Consider the following 19,078-nt stretch of genomic DNA (forward strand, 5'->3'; position numbering starts at 1 on the left):
AGCGGAAAAAATATCAGAATTGGGCTGAATATCAGAATCTAAACTCAGCCTAATTTCCTTACCTGAGGGTAAGCATTAGCATCCACAAGACCAACAAGCAACAGTGAGCAGTTCATTAATTCTAATTGAATTTAGCTTACATGAACAATGCTTTTCCACGTTGTCAAAAGAATGATAAAACTACATTTTAGAACATGTTTTGATCTGTATCAAATCCAGATGAAATTGAGGAAAACTATAAGGACAGAAAGCTGTACTCCACACACAGAGATGCGTACAAAGCTCTCCCTCGCCCTCCATTTGGTAAATCCCACCACAACTCTATCCTCCTGATTCCTGCAAAAATTAAAGCCGGAAGCACCAGTGACTCGGTCTATAAAAAAATGGTCAGATGATGCAGATGCTAAACTACAGGACTGTTTTGCTATCACAGACTGGAACATGTTCCGTGATTCTTCCGATGACATTGAGGAATACACCATATCAGTCACTGGCTTGATCAATAAGTGCATCGAGGTCGTCATCCCCACAGTGACTGTATGTACATACCCCCACCAGAAGCCATGGATAACAGGCAACATTCGCACTGAGCTAAAGGGTAGAGCTGCCGCTTTCAAGGTGTGGGACTCTAACCCGGAAGCTTACAAGAAATCCCGCTATGCCCTGCAACGAACCATCAAACAGGCAAAGCGTCAATACAGGGCTAAGATTGAATCGTACTACACCGGCTCCAACGCTCGTCGGATGTGGCAGGGCTTGCAAACTATTACAGACTACAAAGGGAAGCACAGCCGCGAGCTGCCCAGTGACACGAGCCTACCAGACGAGCTAAATCACTCTGAGGCAAGCAACACTGAGGCATGTATGAGAGCATCAGCTGTTCCGGACGACTGTGTGATCATGCTCTCCATAGCCGATGTGAGTAAGACCTTTAAACAGGTCAACATACACAAAGCTGCGGCGCCAGACGGATTACCAGGACGTGTGCTACGGGCATGTGCTGACCAACTGGCAGGTGTCTTCACTGACATTTTCAACATGTCCCTGATTGAGTCTGTAATACCAACATGCTTCAAGCAGACCACCATAGTCCCTGTGCCCAAGAACACAAAGGCAACCTGCCTAAATGACTACAGACCCGTAACCCTCACGTCCGTAGCCATGAAGTGCTTTGAAAGGCTGGTAATGGCTCACATCAACACCATTATCCCAGAAACCCTAGACCCACTCCAATTTGCATACCACCCAAACAGATCCACAGATGATGCAATCTCTATTGCACTCCACACTACCCTTTCCCACCTGGACAAAAGGAACACCTATGTGAGAATGCTGTTTATTGACTACAGCTCAGCGTTCAACGCCATAGTACCCTCAAAGCTCACCACTAAGCTAAGGAACCTGGGACTAAACACCTCCCTGTGCAACTGGATCCTGGACTTCCTGACGGGCCGCCCCCAGGTGGTGAGGGTAGGTAGCAACACAACTGCCACGCTGATCCTCAACACTGGAGCTTCCCAGGGGTGCGTGCTCAGTCCCCTCCTGTACTCCCTGTTCACCCACGACTGCATGGCCAGGCACGACTCCAACACCATCATTAAGTTTGCAGACGACACAACAGTGGTAGGCCTGATCACCGACAGCGATGAGACAGCCTGGCCGGGTGGTGCCAGAATAACAACCTATCCCTCAACGTAACCAATACTAAGGAGATGATTGTGGACTCCAGGAAAAGGAGCACCGAGCACGTCCCCATTCTCATCGACGGGGCTGTAGTGGAGCAGGTTGAGAGCTTCAAATACCTTGGTGTCCACATCAACAACAAACTAGAATGGTCCAAACACATCAAGACAGTCGTGAAGATGGCACAACAAAGCCTATTCCCCCTCAGGAAACTAAAAAGATTTGGCATGGGTTCTACAGCTGCAACATCGAGAGCATCCTGACCGGTTGCATCACTGCCTGGTACAGCAATTGCTCGGCCTCCAACTGCAAGGCACTTCAGAGGGTAGTGTGTAACCAAATGGTTACCTGGACTATTTGCATTCTGTGCCCCCCCCCACCCCTCTTTTACGCTGCTGTTACTCTCTGTTTATCTTATATGCATAGGCACTTTAACTATACATTCATGTACATACTACCTCAATTGGCCCGACCAACCAGTGCTCCCGCACATTGGCTAACCGGGCCGCCAACCCCTCTTTTTATGCTACCTCTACTCTCTGTTCATCATATATGCATAGTCACTTTAACCATACCTACATGTACATACTACCTCAATAAGCCTGACTAACCGGTGTCTGTACATAGCCTTGCTACTCTTATTTTCAAATTCTTTTTACTGTTGTTTTATTTCTTTACTTACCCACACACACACACACACACACACACATACCTTTTTTCGCACTATTGGTTAGAGCCTGTAAGTAAGCATTTCACTGTAAGGTCTACTTCACCTGTTGTATTCGGCGCATGTGACAAATAAACTTTGATAAGATTTGATTTGAGCTGGTAGGTCTATGCATGGAGCACATTGTATGCAATACCCTACACCAGATAATGCAGACTACGGCTTTGTAATTTTTAGGGCCGGGCCGGGTGATATAAGGTATACCGGTATGGATCCACATACTGGTATGGAGTTTTACAATACAGTCTATAACAATATTTTGATATAGTGCTTAATAAATGAAAAGTTCTACAAATTGGACTATAACACTGTCAGTTTTGTCCTAGTTTGAGTTTAAAACAATCAGAATGGATAAAGACCATTAAAACCACTTAGAATGAATTTGTTGGCATCCTAGAATCAAGCATTACTCATCAAACATATTCAGAAAAATAAAATACTGTCATACTGTCAAAAATGAAAAAGATATTGTCACGCCCTGACCATAGAGAGCCCTTGTTTCTCTATGGTATAGTAGGTCAGGGTGTGACTAGGGGGTATTCTAGTTTATATATTCTATGTTGGTGTTTTGTATGATTCCCAATTAGAGGCAGCTGGTAATCGTTGTCTCTAATTGGGGATCATATTTAAGTAGCTATTTTTCCCACCTGTGTTTGTGGGATATTGTTTTGTGTTTGTGCACCACGTAGTTATGTTTAGTTGTTTGTTTATTGATTTATTGTTTTTTTCTTTAAGTTTCACTTTGCAATAAATATGTGGAACTCAACATCTGCTGCGACTTGGTCCCGTTCTTACAACAACCGTGACAGATATGGTGATATATTTTGGCCTTATCGCACAGCCATAGTAATATTTGACCTCAACTATTTCAGTGTAAGATTCCCTAAGTAAAAAATAGGAAGACTCTTCCATGATACAACGGTTATAGAACACAGGAGGACAACAGTCTGAAAAAGTAAAAAAATAAGATACTATTTATTTATGATATTAAAAATGCTCATGAAAGCCATGGATGTTCACACGCAAACTTAAGTCACTGAAGACAAACCTTACATTACAAATAAAATGGGTTTGGAGGGAGGAGGCTGTTAACATTATTTTGAAGATTCCAAAGAGAACAAACCACCAATAATGCAAAGTACATTGTCTATTGGCAGAGTCAGTTGCACAGGGTCACATAGAAGTGTATATTTAATTGTAGTGAATCCCTTGTACTTGAAAAAGGGGGGCAACATGATCGAAGTGTAGCTGATTGGCTGTTGAACCTCCATTTGTAACCAACAATTCAAACTTAAATGTGACACAAACTATTTCCCCACAGTCATTAAAATCTGGAACATACATAAGGATTGGTTTAGGTCAACTCTTCGGTATGGTTTTCCCAACTCTCAGAGCATATTGCATTGCACTTTTCACAGGATATTCAATCTATTTCACAAAATATGCTGCTGTGCTATAGGTAGTACAAAGTTATGCAATAGTTTTATTTATAAAACATTGCTTAAGTACATAGGAATTATCAAATGTTATAAAAGGCTTGCAAGAAATGGCCCAGGGATGAGAAAGCAAATAGATCAAACAGTGCTGGTAAATGAAAGAATGGTTATCAGAGGCAATAGTGTTTGATGTTGTGAAATACTCCATAATGGGAAATGGCAAACCCTTATCAAACAGGATTTGAGCAGCTCTTTGACAGGAGCATCTGTGCCCTTGGTCAAAACCATGCGCGGTAAACAACTCTCTGTTTGTTCCCCTCTCAGTCTCAAGGCAGATTCCCTTGCCTGCTAGCGAATGTTGAAGTCAGGCGGTGATATAATTAGTTATTAATCGCTGCCAACAAGTAGAAATGTCACCATTTCCAAAGTGGACGAGAGTCTCTAATTATTTCCTATTACCATGAAAGGAAAATGCCAAATATGTTTGATTTGTACAGATAAGAGGAAAATATACCATTGACACCTCCATGACACACAGCCCCAACAGACCACAGAAAGCACAGCAGTGAAAATCAATTTAATTACTCATCTTTCATATCTGTCACTTTAAAACAACAACTGAAACAGTCAAAACCTGCAAAAAATAAACCATTAGACATTGTTGATTGCTTTAAAAGGCCAATTAGTACATAAAGAGCTAAAATTAGTGAAAGCATGCAAATACTACTATAGAATATGACAGACTGCCCTCTATTCTGTTGAGCATGGGAATCAGAAAAGAAAACGTACACAATTTTTTTTTCCTATGATCAGGAAGTGTGAGAGAGACTGCTATGACATTATTTCAGGTCTCAAACAGGGAAAATTATATAACTGTCCAGATTGTTTTAGAATGACAAATGGCTTTATTACATCTTTACAGATCACCACTGTAGGTTGTATATGGATGACATTGAAGGTCTTGTGTTTGGATTTGGCACCTTGTAAGATACCTTATAAAATGCAGCAGCTAAAATGATGAGATACCATTATCACTTGTATTAGTAAGCTATAATAAAGCATTATTTACAGAAAAAAATCACAGAAATGCCACCCACTTGTCCTTTACAAATGCAACAAACATGGGTGTGGTTGGTAGCTGCTTTGTTTAAATTAGTTTAACATTGGTATTCTGTAGTATATGATTTTCAGGTTCTTAATAAATACCAGACAGAGGTATTTTTACTTCATTCAAAGCAAAGGAGTTGACAATGTCAGATAAAAACAATAAGTTATATCCTTTTTCTAAAGTATTTATAAAATTAAATACTTTGATACTGAAGCCTAACTAGCTGCATTTTATTTTTCCTTACACGCTGACTTAGAAAATGTAAGGGAGGACACCTCTACCAGCAATGACATTAGCTCCTCTTTCAGTGTTCAACAATCAAATTTGAAGTTCATAAAATGTACAACAAGTAAGGAGGAGTGACAGGTGTACAGGATCGATGGAAATACAGTATGCCAGAAAAGAATGGCACTGTCTTAAGCCTTTGTACTTTTTCCTAGCAGGTAGCAACTGAGAAACCTTCTCCTGATACATTTTATATTACATTATGGTTTGAGGGGATATTGTATCTGGGACTTCTGTTATTTGTAAAAATTATACACGGTGTATACAAAACAAATTGTGACTCGCATTAGCTGAATATCTGTTGTATAACCAATGTGAAAACAGTAAGTGTATGTTTGGTGTGTACATTACCCTTCAGAAGAGTCATTTGTTTTTCCATATTGTTGGTTGTATTGATTTGGTTACTTTAGCCATGTAAAAGTCCACTGTCTGAGATTTTGTTTTCAGTCTAGGTCTAGGACACGTCAACATGAAGTCCTATACAGCAAAGGAACCCAACAGTGTGTGACAGACCAACAGACAAGTGAGTGACTACAGGCTTGTTTGAAGTTCAGTTCAGTCAAGCATTCTTTAACTGTGAGTGTCTACTCTGCAATTTAATAAAATCAGCCTATTGAACAAACATAACGGGGGAAAAAAAGAGTTACAGCAATGCTAATTCAGCTTATTAAAATCATTTATTGTGCTCCAGAAGAGTAATTACTATTTAACCAGAAAGAAAGACAAATAACAAATAATCTACAATACAACTGCCATACCCACTCACATAGCGCCCTTTTCAAAGACATTTTGAAAGAGCGATCACCCTTTGACAGATCTTAAAGATCTTCATAGATCTCAAAGATGTCGAGAAGCGTTTTATATAAAATGGCACTCGTTGCATTACATTCATTCACAATGCTTGACCCTCCTCTGTCCAGGACTGGGTAACACAGGTTAGGCATGAGCCACATGGTCACATTATAGTTTCAGGTACCCCCCCCCCTTCTTCTTTCTCTTACCTTCTAGAAGTCCTGCATGAAAATTTGGAAAAGCTCTCCTTCACCACTGGCTCATACAATTTTAACAGCACTCCGAGGGAGCATGATGGAGAGAGAGTACAGTGAGCAGCAACTATCCATATTCATACCTAATTGAAAATGGGGGGTGCACAGAGTGAGCTGTTATGGGAGTGAAGGAGGATGGGAGAGGAGAGTAGTCCAGGTTGGCTCATTTCTAACTCTGTTTACAATACGGGGGGGGCTGGGTTATGTGTGCTAAAGTAAGTGCTTCTTTCGCATTCTCCTCTCCTGCCAACTCTCCAATGTTACTTGATCATATCATTTATCTGTAGTGCAATTACATGTTTAATTCGCTGGGTGGTTCCCCCCCCCCCCCCCCAAGTGTCATTTCTCCAGTGAGGAGCCTTGTTAAGAGGTCACAGCACTGTAATACAGGCTAGTGAAACTGCTTGCGTGTTAGTTTTGGGACATGTGAAGGTTTTGTTATAATTTATGTTCACCTCCCCCAGAAAAGCTACACCTTGTCTACATCTCATCGTTTGGAAGTGTATGTTTTTACTTTGAATGGCTGTAGAGCGCCAGTAAGTAAAGGAGGTGAAACGAATGTCCAGGCTTTTATGACACAGAAAAATGGGAGTGGTATAATGTTTCTTACTATTTTATGTCTTACTTATGAGTCATCTCTTACTAATGTATTTGTCGTCTCCACTCTCTGCTTGAGTACAGCAGGCATTTTGTCTGTTTAGAGAGAACTATTTTCCCCTCAGCGGCTTCCTCCTTTAAGCTATTCACTCTGGTTTGTATTTGTATGACACATTATTACTCCACTTGCGCTAGCTGGCAGAGGGAAGTTGCACTCTAGTACTGCGAGGGCAGGAACACTCACTGGGGCTAGCGGGACAGTAATGGTAACATGCCGACAGGCATGTACAATGTGACACCAAGGCGTGTGTAAACCATGCTAAAGAAAAAGGAGAACTAAAAGTCCAGAAAATCTGATATGATACAGTACTGCATCTTCAGTAGAAAATAAAACAAACAGAGGCAAATGGCATTTACTCTTTGAGAGACGAGGGTGAGGGCAAACCGGTTCTACTGCATTGAGCAAGAATCTGACTGATCACTGTTACCTGCCTGGGAGAGGTGTACCATGGGAGTTCCTGTATCTCTCTCTCTCTTTCTCTCTCTGTGTTGAGTTGCAGGGACGACAGGATGAGAGAACCCCCTAATCAACCATGTCAGTGGAGGGCTTCCTCGCTTCAATTACACATTTATACGCATTAATCTTTAAACAGAGCTACGGAACATACTCTATGAAAGGATAATAGGAGGAAAGAAAATCTATGCAGCCAAGAGGTTCTACTATTTCCTAGTCTTCACCTTCCCTTCTTCATAGCCCTGGGCACGCTTTGTGTTCAGGAATCATTCATACGAACCCCACCCCCCAAAAAAGAATCAACAGTGCAGGTAATTACTTTTCTACATTAAAGTGGTCTTGAACTAGTCAAGAGTGGTGATAAGAAACCCAATATGTATAATAGCAAAGAACATTGATCCAAACTAAAAGAGTACAATGAAAGGTCCCTCCATTGGGATCCCAAACAGCGAGTGATTCACCACTATCAAAAAGTTGTACCAACACAAATTGTACAAAACTAGTCCTTATACCCATGTTCACTCAAGCTATTGTGTATGTACTGTAGTTACCATAAGCCCACCCTCCCCTGCTGTCCCCAATTATGACCCATGACCTTCACCCATGTGACCATTCCCAAAGTCCTATGGATTTGTAAGCTAATCAGTAGTGTTCCTTCAAACCAATCCAATGGGGATGAAAAGTATTCTTAATTATGACTTAATCAGCAGAACAGCCATCAAGCAGATAAATTGTCATGCGCGTCGTGCTAAAAATATCCAGTATCCTTTGTCCTCCAGCTCTCGGTATAGACAGCACTTGTGTGATGAAGCTGTATTTGCCAGAAAGCCAGTGGATCCCCCCTTTTTTGTTCTGCTGGCAGATTTGCGGTATTGACGCCCAAGAAGGACTTAAACAGCATTGGTGCTTTGTGTACATATCTAGATATGTAAATAGGTTCTATACAATAAAACTGTTCCCCAAAAATAAATTGATGAAAAGAATCCAAGACATTTAAAAAATGTCTACATTGTGCATATTCTTTAAGAGTTTTCCCCCTCTCTCTAGATAGTTTTTGTCATATCTTACACTGCCTCTACTTGTAGAGTAACACATGCCTAAATTGGTTAAGCGGCATCTCATCTTGGCTCCAGAAAGAGTAATCTACAGTTTGATGCCTCAGGAAAACAATATGTTTTCTTTCATTTACAAAGCGGCCCTGCTACTCCTCTGAGGCTTCACTGAGGTTTCTCTCTTTTCCATGATAACAGGAACAAGCAATCGTTTATAAAATTCCGAAGGCGATATCTATAGCTGGAAAAGTTGACCTTGTTTTGTTGCAATACCAGAAATAAAAATGATCCTTCTCTTTATTCATTTTTTCATTTGAAATATTTTTGGACTTTTAATCATATCTTCTTTTATATAAAATGAAATTATTCTCACGTCCCAGCAACATTCCTATATTCCTTTCATATATTCACAGGAGTAGAAGTTATTCCACATCCGTTTGATTCAGGCTGGGTGTGAGCTCTGGCGTGTGCTGTGTGTGTCAGCGTCCGTCCGTCCGGCTATACCCTGGTGGTGGAGTGTGAGTGTGGGTGAGGCAGGGTGTTGTTCTGTCCACTACTGGGGAAGGTGTTGAAGTTGTGCAAGGACTGGCGGCCCTGCATGGTGTTGGGGATCATGGTGATCGTGTTTGGGGTCATGAGGGGGATGTCGTCAGGAGAGCGTCGCATGGCTAGCGTGTAGTCTGGCGGGCAGGCAGTTCTCAGAACCACCTTGTGTGGGTGCATGGCGTCACACTCGTGGTCCAGATCCGTGTGCTTCATCTGCAGGGACATGATCTCCTCCTCCTGCGTGTGCGCCAGGTCGTTGGTCGTGTTGCGCTGGGGGCTGCAGCGCCGGTGAACGTCGTGCCGCCGCTTGTCCTTCTTGTAGTAGAGTGCCGCAAAGGCCAGGATGTTGAGGAAGAGCAGCGAGGCACCCACAGCGATGGTGACACTCAGCTCTGTGGAGTAGTCCCTCTGGTCCACCAGGAAGGGCTGGTTCTGACTGTCCTGGGTCTCGGTGGGGAAGGGAGTGGGGTTAGGCCTCTTGGTGTTGACAGGAATCTTCTTTGGTGTCCTGGGGGTGACCTCTGGTAGGGGGACCTTGGTGGTGGTGGAGATGATCTGGGTGACCTCGTTCAGGCTGTGGAGGTGGGGCACCAGCTCCAGCCACAGGTTGACCTTGTTGGCTCGGTAGTGCTCCTTGACTCGGGGCTTTAGGCCGATGTGGAGGTACAGCTGGTCCTTCTGGTTGTAGCGCGTCCACGCCACCTCCTCGAAGCGGTTAGGCTTGGTGTGAATGAACTTGGTATCCTGGGGGACTGGCTGGTTGGGGTCACTGCAAGGGAAAGGGGGAACTTAGTATGAGTAAAGCACCACTACACAGCATGAGGAATGGAGGCTACTTCCAGCAGAACGAGCACCATTGTCTGGGAATGGCATACAGAGCCATCATAAACTGGCATTGTGGAAGCATAAATCTCATGTGTGCCCTGTGTTAAATGTTAATTTACTGTTATATACAGTACCAGACAAAAGTTTGGACACACCTACTCATTAAAGGGTTTTTCTTTATTTTTACTATTTTCTACATTGTAGAACAATAGTGAAAACATCACTATGAAATAACACATATGGAATCATGTCGTAACCAAAAACAAATCAAAATATATTTCATATTTGAGATTCTTCAAAGTAGCCACCCTTTGCCTTGATGACAGCTTTGCCCACTCTTGGCATTCTCTCAACCAGCTTCACCTGGAATGCTTTTCCAACTGTTTTGAATGAGTTTCCACATATGCCGAGCATGTCACACCCTGATCTGTTTCACCTGTCTTTGTGCTTGTCTCCACCCCCTCCAGGTGTCGCCCATCTTCCTCATTATCCCCAGTGTATTTTACCTCTGTCTGTTGCCAGTTCGTCTTGTCAAGCTTACCAGCATGTTTTTCCGTGCTCCTGTTTTCCTAGTCCTCCCGGTTCTGACCCGTTCTGCCTGCCCTGACACTGAGTCCGCCTGCCTGACCATTCAGCCTGCCTTGACCTCGAGCCTTTCGGACTCTGACCTGGTTTATGAACTTCTGCCTGCTTCTCCTCACAACCCCTCTCCGTTCCCATGGATGCCCGAGCACTGGACAGACGCAACATAGGCAGTGTCACTCATAGTACGGTGCCCATTAACCTACGTGTGTCGGGCAATCACAGTGATCAGCTTCTTCTCATTGAATCTCCCAATGTTCCTGTTGTTTAAGGATTTTCATGGCTCCAGAGGCACAACCCCGTTATTGACTGGACCACTGGTTCTATCCTGGGTTGGAGCCCGTTCTGCACTCACTTCTCCCAGGGTGCCGTTTACATGGTCTCCAGCTGTTGACAGGGAGTTTTTGGACCTCAAGCCTCATTTTACTACAGCCCCCCATCCCCATCCATCTGGATCCATCCCGTCAGTTTGTGGTTGAGGTCGACGCTTCTGACGTTGAAGTGGGGGCCGTCCTGTCCCAGCGTTCTGCCCAGGACCAAAAGCTACATCCCTGTGCCTTCCCGTCCCATCGTCTCAACCCTGCTGAGAGAAACTATGAAGTAGAAAATTGGGAACTTCTGTCAGTCAAGATGGCTTTGGAGGAGTGGAGGCACTGGCTGGAAGGGGCAGAACATCCATTCTTGGTGTGGACCGATCATAAGAATCTGGAAAATCTCCGCACCTCCAAGCGCCTTAATTCTAGGCAGGTCTGTTATTCACCAGGTTCAACTTCACCATTTCCTAAAGGCCAGGGCCCAAGAATGTGAAGCCGGACGGTCTCTCACCTGTATAGCGCCGCTGCCACATCCCCTGACTCTGAGACTATCCTCCCTACCTCATATCTGGCAGCTACAGTTGTCTGTGGAATCGAGAGCCTGGGTCGCAAGGCACCCCTGGGAGGGGCCCGGCTAACCGAATATTTGTCCCTGATTCGGCCCGAGCTCATGTTCTGGAATGGGCTCATTCCTCCAAGCTCACCTGCCATCCCGGCTCCCGTCGAACCGTGGCCTTCCTCCGATAACGCTTCTGGTGGCCCACTATGGTTACTGACGTCTCAGCCTTCGTTGCCGCATGCACAATATGTGCTCAGAACAAGACTGCGCGGCAAGCTCCGCGGCAAGCTCAAGACCTGGAGACTGCGCTTAGGTGCCTCGTCTCAACCAACACCTGGAGCCAGCAACTTGTATGGGTGGAGTAAGCCCGGAACACTCTTCCCTGCACAGCCACTGGGTTTTCGCCCTTTGAATGCTCCATGGGATATCAGTCTCCGCTCTTCCCAGAGCAAGAAGAAGAGGTCAACATACCCTTGGCCCAAATGTTCGTCTGCCGCTGTCGGCGTACCTGGAAGAGAGCTCAGTCTGCTCTTCTCAAGGCCACCTCCAGGTATCGTCGACAAGCGGACCGCCACCGGACTCCGGCTCTCCGCTATCGTCTCGAGCAGAAGGTATGGCTGTCTACGCGGGACCTGCCCCTCCGGGTGGAGTCCAGTAAACTTACCCCCTGCTTTATTGGTCCTTTAACCATCTCCTTAGTTCCACTGCTGTTCATCTTCTGTTGCCCCGTATACATCCCACTTTTCACGTGTCCAGGATTAAGCCCTTGTCTCACTGTCCTTTGTCTCCTGTTTCCAGGCCCACCCTCCTCCGTCTCATCGAGAGCCACCCGGCATACACAGTGAGACACCTCCTGAGAGTTCGACCTTGGGTAAGGGGTTTCCAGTACCTGGTTGACTGGGAGGGTTATGGCCCAGATGAGAGGTGCTGGGTCCCCGCTAAGGACATCCTGGACTCGGCCCACAATGCCAAATTTCACCGCCAGCACCCCGGTCAACCAGGTAAGAGCCCCCAAGGGGGGGGGGGGGGGGGTACTGTCACACCCTGATCTGTTTCACCTGTCTTTGTGCTTGTCTCCACCCCCCTCCAGGTGTTGCCCATCTTCCTCATTATCCCCAGTGTATTTTTACCTGTATTCTCTGTATGTCTGTTGCCAGTTCGTCTTGTCTTGTCAAGCTTACCAGCGTGTTTTTCCGTGCTCCTGTTTTCCTAGTCTCTGTTTATCTAGCCCCCCCCGGTTCCGACCCGGGCTGTCTGCCCTGACACTGAACCCGCCTGCCTGACCATTCAGCCTGCCTTGACCTTGAGCCTGCCCCCAATGTACTTTTTGGACGCTGACCTGGTTTATGAACTTCTGCCTGTCCCCGACCTGCTCAATGCCTGCCCCTTGTATTCCAATAAATATTAGCGACTCGAACCATCTGCCTCCTGTGTCTGCATCTGGGTCTCGCCCTGTGTCATTATAGAGCACTTGTTGGCTGCTTTTCCTTTACTCTGCGGTCCAACTCATCCCAAACCATCTCAATTGGGTTGAGGTCAGGTGATTGTGGAGGCCTAGGTCATCTGATGTAGCAATCCATCACGCTTCTTCTTGGTCAAATAGCCATTACACAGACTGGAGGTGTGTTGGGTCATTGTCTTGTTGAAAAACAAATGATAGTCCTACTAAGAGCAAACCAGATGGGATGGCGTATCGCTGCATAATGCTGTGGTAGTATTGCTGGTTAAGTGTGCATTGAATTCTAAATAAATCACAGACAGTGTCACCAGCAAAGCACCCTCACACAATCAGATCTCCTCCTCCATGCTTCCCAGTGGGAACCACACGTGGAGATCATCCATTCACCTACTCTGCGTCTCACAAAGACATGGCGGTTGGAATCAAAATCAGACCAAAGGACAAATTTCCACCGGTCTATTCACGTAGTCTTCTCTGAACAGTTGATGTTGAGATGTGTCTGTTACTTGAACTCCGTGAAGCATTTATTCGGGCTGCAATTTCTGAGGCTGTTAACTCTAATGAACTTATCCTCTGCAGCAGAGGTAACTCTGGGTCTTCCTCTCCTGTGGCGGTTCTCATGAGAACCAGTTTCATCATAGCGCTTCATGGTTTGTGTGACACACTTTGTGTGTTCCGCATTGACTGACCTTCATGATTGACTCAAATGCATGAAGGAAAGAAATTCCACAAATTAACTTTTAACAAGGCACACATGCTAATTGAAATGCATTCCAGGTGACTACTTCATGAAGCTGGTTGAGAGAATTCCAAGGGTGTGCAAAGTTGTCATCAAGGCAAAGGGTGGCTACTTTGAAGGATCTCAAATATAAAATATATTTTGATTTGTTTAACACTTTTTTTGGTTACTACATGATTCCATATGTGTTATTTCATAGTTTTGATGTCTTCACTATTACTCTACAATGTAGAAAAAAGTAAAAATAAATAAAAACCCTTGAATGAGTAGGTGTGTCCAAACTTTTGACTGGTACTGTAAGTAGATCAATAGTATCCCGATGGTCCCGTTGGGCTCTTTGGCTGCAGAGGGAAAAAGCCATTGTCCCCCATTATGTTCCAAAAATATATTATTTCCATGACTACAGTACATGCTTAAAGGAAATGCAAGAAAGGATTCAAATGTTTTCCTTTCGAGATTTGCACTCTCATGGAAACTGTCCTTTGTCATTAATTAACAGCATGTTAAAGAATATTGGATGAGAAAATGACATTGGTATCCTGTCCAAGCTTTAAAAACATAAAAATGAACACAACCAAAATGGTTCTCAATTCATTAACTAGAGAAATGTGTAAGTATGACACGCATGCACGCACATACACAACATTTTAAAATAGGTTTCAGTACCGCACGTACCCAGTTTTGGCAAAATTAGTCCAGTAGGTCATCACCACAGCACTGAGCATGATGTCGTTCTTGGAGAAGTTACAGGGGAACAGCTCTGTGGGGCCAATCATGGGCAGGCCAAACACATAGGGGATCTCGTCGCCGTGGGAAGCGTCTGCCCAGGGGGGCACCTGGTCTGTCTGGCAGTGGTGGTAGAAGGCATAGAAGTACGTTGGCGACCCAAAGCTGGAGTGGAGGTCTGCTGTGGCCACGGCCGGAGCCACCCATTGGTGATCAGTGAACAGGGCTAGTAGGGTCTTCCTCCTGGTCTCTGGGTTGTGTCTATCAGCCCAGTCTGTGTACATGAATTTTATGGTCTCCCGCAGAATGTCCTTTCCCTCCGGGTAACCGTACAGGTCGTCCACGAAGCTGGACACGGCGTAGTCAAAATCATTGGCCTGGACGCCGTTCTCGTTGTCTACGATAAGCTCCACAAACTTCAGGCCCTCGCCCTGGTTGACGCCCAGCATGATGTCATAGTTGAGGAACTCGCCCTGCTCCATGAGGATCTGGGGGTCGTCTGGGATGACGTCACCGTCAATAACAGGCCCGAAGGCGATGTGGTACCGTGCAGGCTGGATGTCTTGATCCACCAGCTCCTTGTAGTGCTTCTTTTGCAGACACTCCACCAGGTCCACTGTGTCTTTCAGGTTGCAGCCCACTTTCTTGGCCAACATGCGAGCATACTTAGCAGGCTGGAAGCTGACGGCCCAGCTGGACAACGCAGTTCCACTCTGTGCTATTGCTCTCTGGAAAAGTCCTGTAGAGACAAGATAGAAGCCCACCAAGGTGAGAAAACACCTCATAGAATCACAATGCATTACACACATGACATGCATCTACCACTGAAACTATGTCATGACTTAACACATCTAAATGTAGTGTGATGTGTATTTACACTTACATCAAAATGTACCCTTGAACAGTATATAATTTTCATAATTTCACTGATGATATTGATGCAGCTATTACATTTGCTGGCAATAGACATAACTCTCCTCAAAACCGTAAAAATGTAAAAGTAAATTTGTCTGGATTAGTTTATTGTGCCATTCCTGGGAGAGCAGAGGGAAACATTTATCTATTGCCTTGACAGACATCTGCATTGTTAGCAGTGATTAGGGCTTTACAAACAGACAGACTTGCTCTTTCAGAATTTGTTTGCCAAGGTTTGTTGACAAACATGTTACGCCATTTTACACAGGAATTATCATGATATTACATACTAATACATATTCATACTATACTGTATACTAGTGCTTTTATAATGAACTACCCATGTGCCTTATCATAAAACATTTTCTGTATCCTTTTCTCACACAGGGTGCACAGTGCTCATTAAAACTTGCTGTCATAATATATGATGTGATCAAACACATGTGACACACACCACACAAGCCAGGTACTGTAGGAAGACACCATGTAGTGTGGGATGATAAGGAATGAGATGGAGAAAGAGAGAGAGGTAAAGAGAGGTAACTAATCTGTGTTACCATGACAGCCCATGGGCTCCGTTTTGACTTCATGCTTTTTATAAATGTTGATGATTTGCTAAGTTTTATAAACAAGAAATCACATGTATTTTCATGTAAACATGTATTTTTATCATTCTAATAAGTTAACGAAAACATGGTTTAACTATCACATTTTCAAACATGTTGATATGAAATATTTCGATCTAACCCACAAATGTACATTCAGAAGAAGAAGGAAATGAAGATTCAGATTACGGTGCAATGTGATTCCTTAAGGTGATGAGCTCATGTAAAACTAACTCCCATCAGCTACAGTATATGTGGATTCCGTGGTTGCCATGGCACCATAAGGTCGCCTAGGCAGAAAGTTGGTGTACATTTTGTAAATATTTGTATAATTAATACATTTTTGGCATTTTTCCCTGCAAACTTTTTATTTTAAGAATGAACAATTAATATAGCTAAATAATATCATTAGAATCCACCACCGAGTTTCACAACTGAAGCTGTCATGTAATTTCTTTGTTTGGCTAGCTAGCTAATGTAAGCTGGCTAGCTGGCAATTGTTTTGATTCGAATGCCAGCCATCAAACAATTTGAAAAGAAGGTTGATGACATCCGCTCCTTTTTCACTCAGCCTATTGAGTCCACTTGTCCCACTCACACAGAACAACTCTATGCCTTGACCTCTTCTCCCCTCTCTCTCCAGATGAAATCATGCGACTAGTGAGGACCGGCCGCTAGACAATCTGCCCGCTCAACCCCATCTCCTTCTCCAGACCTTCTCTCATTCCTCACTTCCCTTATCAACTCATCCCTGACCACTTTCTGCGTCCCCTCTGACTTCAAAATGGCCTGAGTCGCTCCCCTCCTCAAGAAACCAACAATTGACACGTCAAAAACTATAGACCTGTATACCTTCTTTCTTTTCTTTCCAAAACACTTGAGGGTGCTGTCTCTGACCAACTCTCTCACTATCTCTCTCAAAACGATCTTCTTGACCCTAACCAGCTTCAAGATGGGTCACTCAAACAAGGCTGCTCTTCTCTGTGTCAAGGAGGCTCTCTGAACTGCCAAAACTCTCTCTCTGTTCTCATCCTCCTAGATCTATCTGCTGCCTTTGACACTGTGAACCATCAGATCCTCATCTCCATCCTCTCAAGGCTGGGCATCTCAGGCCCTACCAGGTGACATGGAGAGGATCTGTGTCTGCACCACATACTCTCACTACTGGTGTCCCCCAGAGCTCGTTTCTAGGCACACTCGGCTCCATCATATATATTCCTCACATGGTCTCTCCTATCATTGCTGTGCGGATGACACAACTACTTTTCTCCTTCTCCCCTTCTGACACCCAGGTGGCGACACGCATCTCTGCGTACCTGGCAGATATCTCAGCTTGGATGTCGGCCCAGCACCTCAAGCTCAACAAGACTCTTCCTCCTGGGGAAGGCCTGCCCTGCTCCAAGACCTCTTCATTATGGTTGACAACTCCACGGTGTCCCCCTCCCAGAGTGCAAATAACCTTGGCGTGACCCTGGACTGTTAACACCCTGTCGTTCTCTGCAAACATCAAAGCAGTGACTCGCTCCTGCAGGTTCAAGCTCTACAACATCAATAGAGGCGCAGGTCCTAATCCAGACACTTGTCATCTCCCATATGGACTACTGCAACTCACTGTTGGCTGGGCTCCCCACTTGTGTCATCAAACCCCTGCAACTTATCCAGAATGGTGCAGCCTGGTGTTCAACCTTCCCAAGTTCTCCCATGTCACCACGCTCCTCTGCACACTCCACCAGCTTCCAGTCGAAGCTCGCACCCACTACAAGACCATGGTACTTGCCTATGGAGCAGGTGCACCTCCCTACCTTCAGGCTATGCTCAAACCCTACACCCCAACCCAAGCACTCCATTCTGCCACCTCTGGTCTCTTGGCCCTTCCACCCCTACGAGAGGGCAGCTCCCACTCAGCTCAGTCCAAGCTGTTCTCTGTCCTGGCACCCAAATGGTGGAACCAGCTTCTCCCTGAAGATAGGACAGCAGAGTCCCTGCCCATCTTCTGAAAACATCTGAAACACTACCTCTTCAAAGAGTATCTTAAATAATCCCACAACACAACACAACCCAACACATCACCTCTTTACCCCCCCCCCCCGCACTTGACTCACCCCCCCACTTGCCATCCCCCCCCTGACTAGCTCTGACTTTGATTATATCGACCTTATTGTGCAAAGAATTAACTTACTATGACTGTGATATGTGGTTTTTATTTATTTATTTATTTTTATTTAACCTTTATTTAACCAGGTAGGCAAATTGAGAACACGTTCTCATTTACAATTGCGACCTGGCCAAGATAAAGCAAAGCAGTTCGACACATACAACAACACATAGTTACACATGGAGTAAAAACAAACATATAGTCAATAATACAGTGAAAAAAATAAGTCTACAGTATATACAATGTGAGCAAGTGAGGTGAGATAAGGGGGGTGAAGGCAAACAGATATATGTATAAATAAATAAAAATATAAAAAGGCCATGGAGGCGAAGTGAGTACAACACAGCAAGTAAAATAAAAACTAAAAAAAACACTGGAATGGTTGGTTTGCATTGGAAGAAAGTGCAAAGTAGAGACAGAAATAATGGGGTGCAAAGGAGCAAAATAAATTAATAAATAAATACAGTAGGTAAAGAGGTAGTTGTTTGGGCTAAATTGTAGATGGGTTATGTACAGGTGCAGTAATCTATGAGCTGCTCTGACAGCTGGTGCTTAAAGCTAGTGAGGGAGATAGGTGTTTCCAGTTTCAGAGATTTTTGTAGTTCGTTCCAGTCATTGGCAGCAGAGAACTGGAAGGAGAGTCGTCCAAAGGAAGAATTGGTTTTGGGGGTGACTAGAGAGATATACCTGCTGGAGCGCGTGCTACGGGTAGGTGCTGCTATGGTGACCAGCGAGCTGAGATAAGGGGGGACTTTACCTAGCAGGGTCTTGTAGATGACCTGGAACCAATGGGTTTGGCGACGAGTATGAAGCGAGGGCCAGCCAACGAGAGTGTACAGGTCGCAGTGGTGGGAAGTATATGGGGCTTTGGTGACAAAACGGATGGCACTGTGATAGACTGCATCCAATTTATTGAGTAGGGTTTTGGAGGCTATTTTGTAAATGACATCACCGAAGTCGAGGATTGGTAGGATGGTCAGTTTTACAAGGGTATGTTTGGCAGCATGAGTAAAGGATGCTTTGTTGCGGAATAGGAAGCCAATTCTAGATTTGACTTTGGATTGGAGATGTTTGATGTGGGTCTGGAAGGAGAGTTTACAGTCTAACCAGACACCTAGGTATTTGTAGTTGTCCACATATTCTAAGTCAGAGCCGTCCAAAGTAGTGATGTTGGACAGGCGGGCCGGAGCAGGCAGCGATCGGTT

At 44.6% G+C, this 19,078-nt stretch overlaps 1 protein-coding gene across 11 annotated transcripts in view; it reads right to left on the reverse strand.

The window, feature by feature from the left end:
* Window positions 1-4,409: 4,409 nt before the first annotated feature.
* The window catches only part of LOC129810545 (neuroligin-1-like), a 341,636-nt gene continuing 326,967 nt past the window's right edge, over window positions 4,410-19,078 (reverse strand). For all 11 annotated transcript variants that reach the window (XM_055861128.1, XM_055861129.1, XM_055861137.1 and 8 more), the window contains 2 exons: window positions 14,148-14,937; window positions 4,410-9,763 (listed from right to left, as the gene is read on the reverse strand). In XM_055861128.1, coding sequence (XP_055717103.1) covers window positions 8,947-9,763; window positions 14,148-14,937 — 1,607 coding nt within the window. In that variant the 3' untranslated portion in view covers window positions 4,410-8,946. The remainder of the gene's footprint in view (window positions 9,764-14,147; window positions 14,938-19,078) is intronic.

This window comes from Salvelinus fontinalis, chromosome 14 (assembly GCF_029448725.1).
Source record: "Salvelinus fontinalis isolate EN_2023a chromosome 14, ASM2944872v1, whole genome shotgun sequence".
NCBI lineage: Eukaryota > Metazoa > Chordata > Actinopteri > Salmoniformes > Salmonidae > Salvelinus > Salvelinus fontinalis.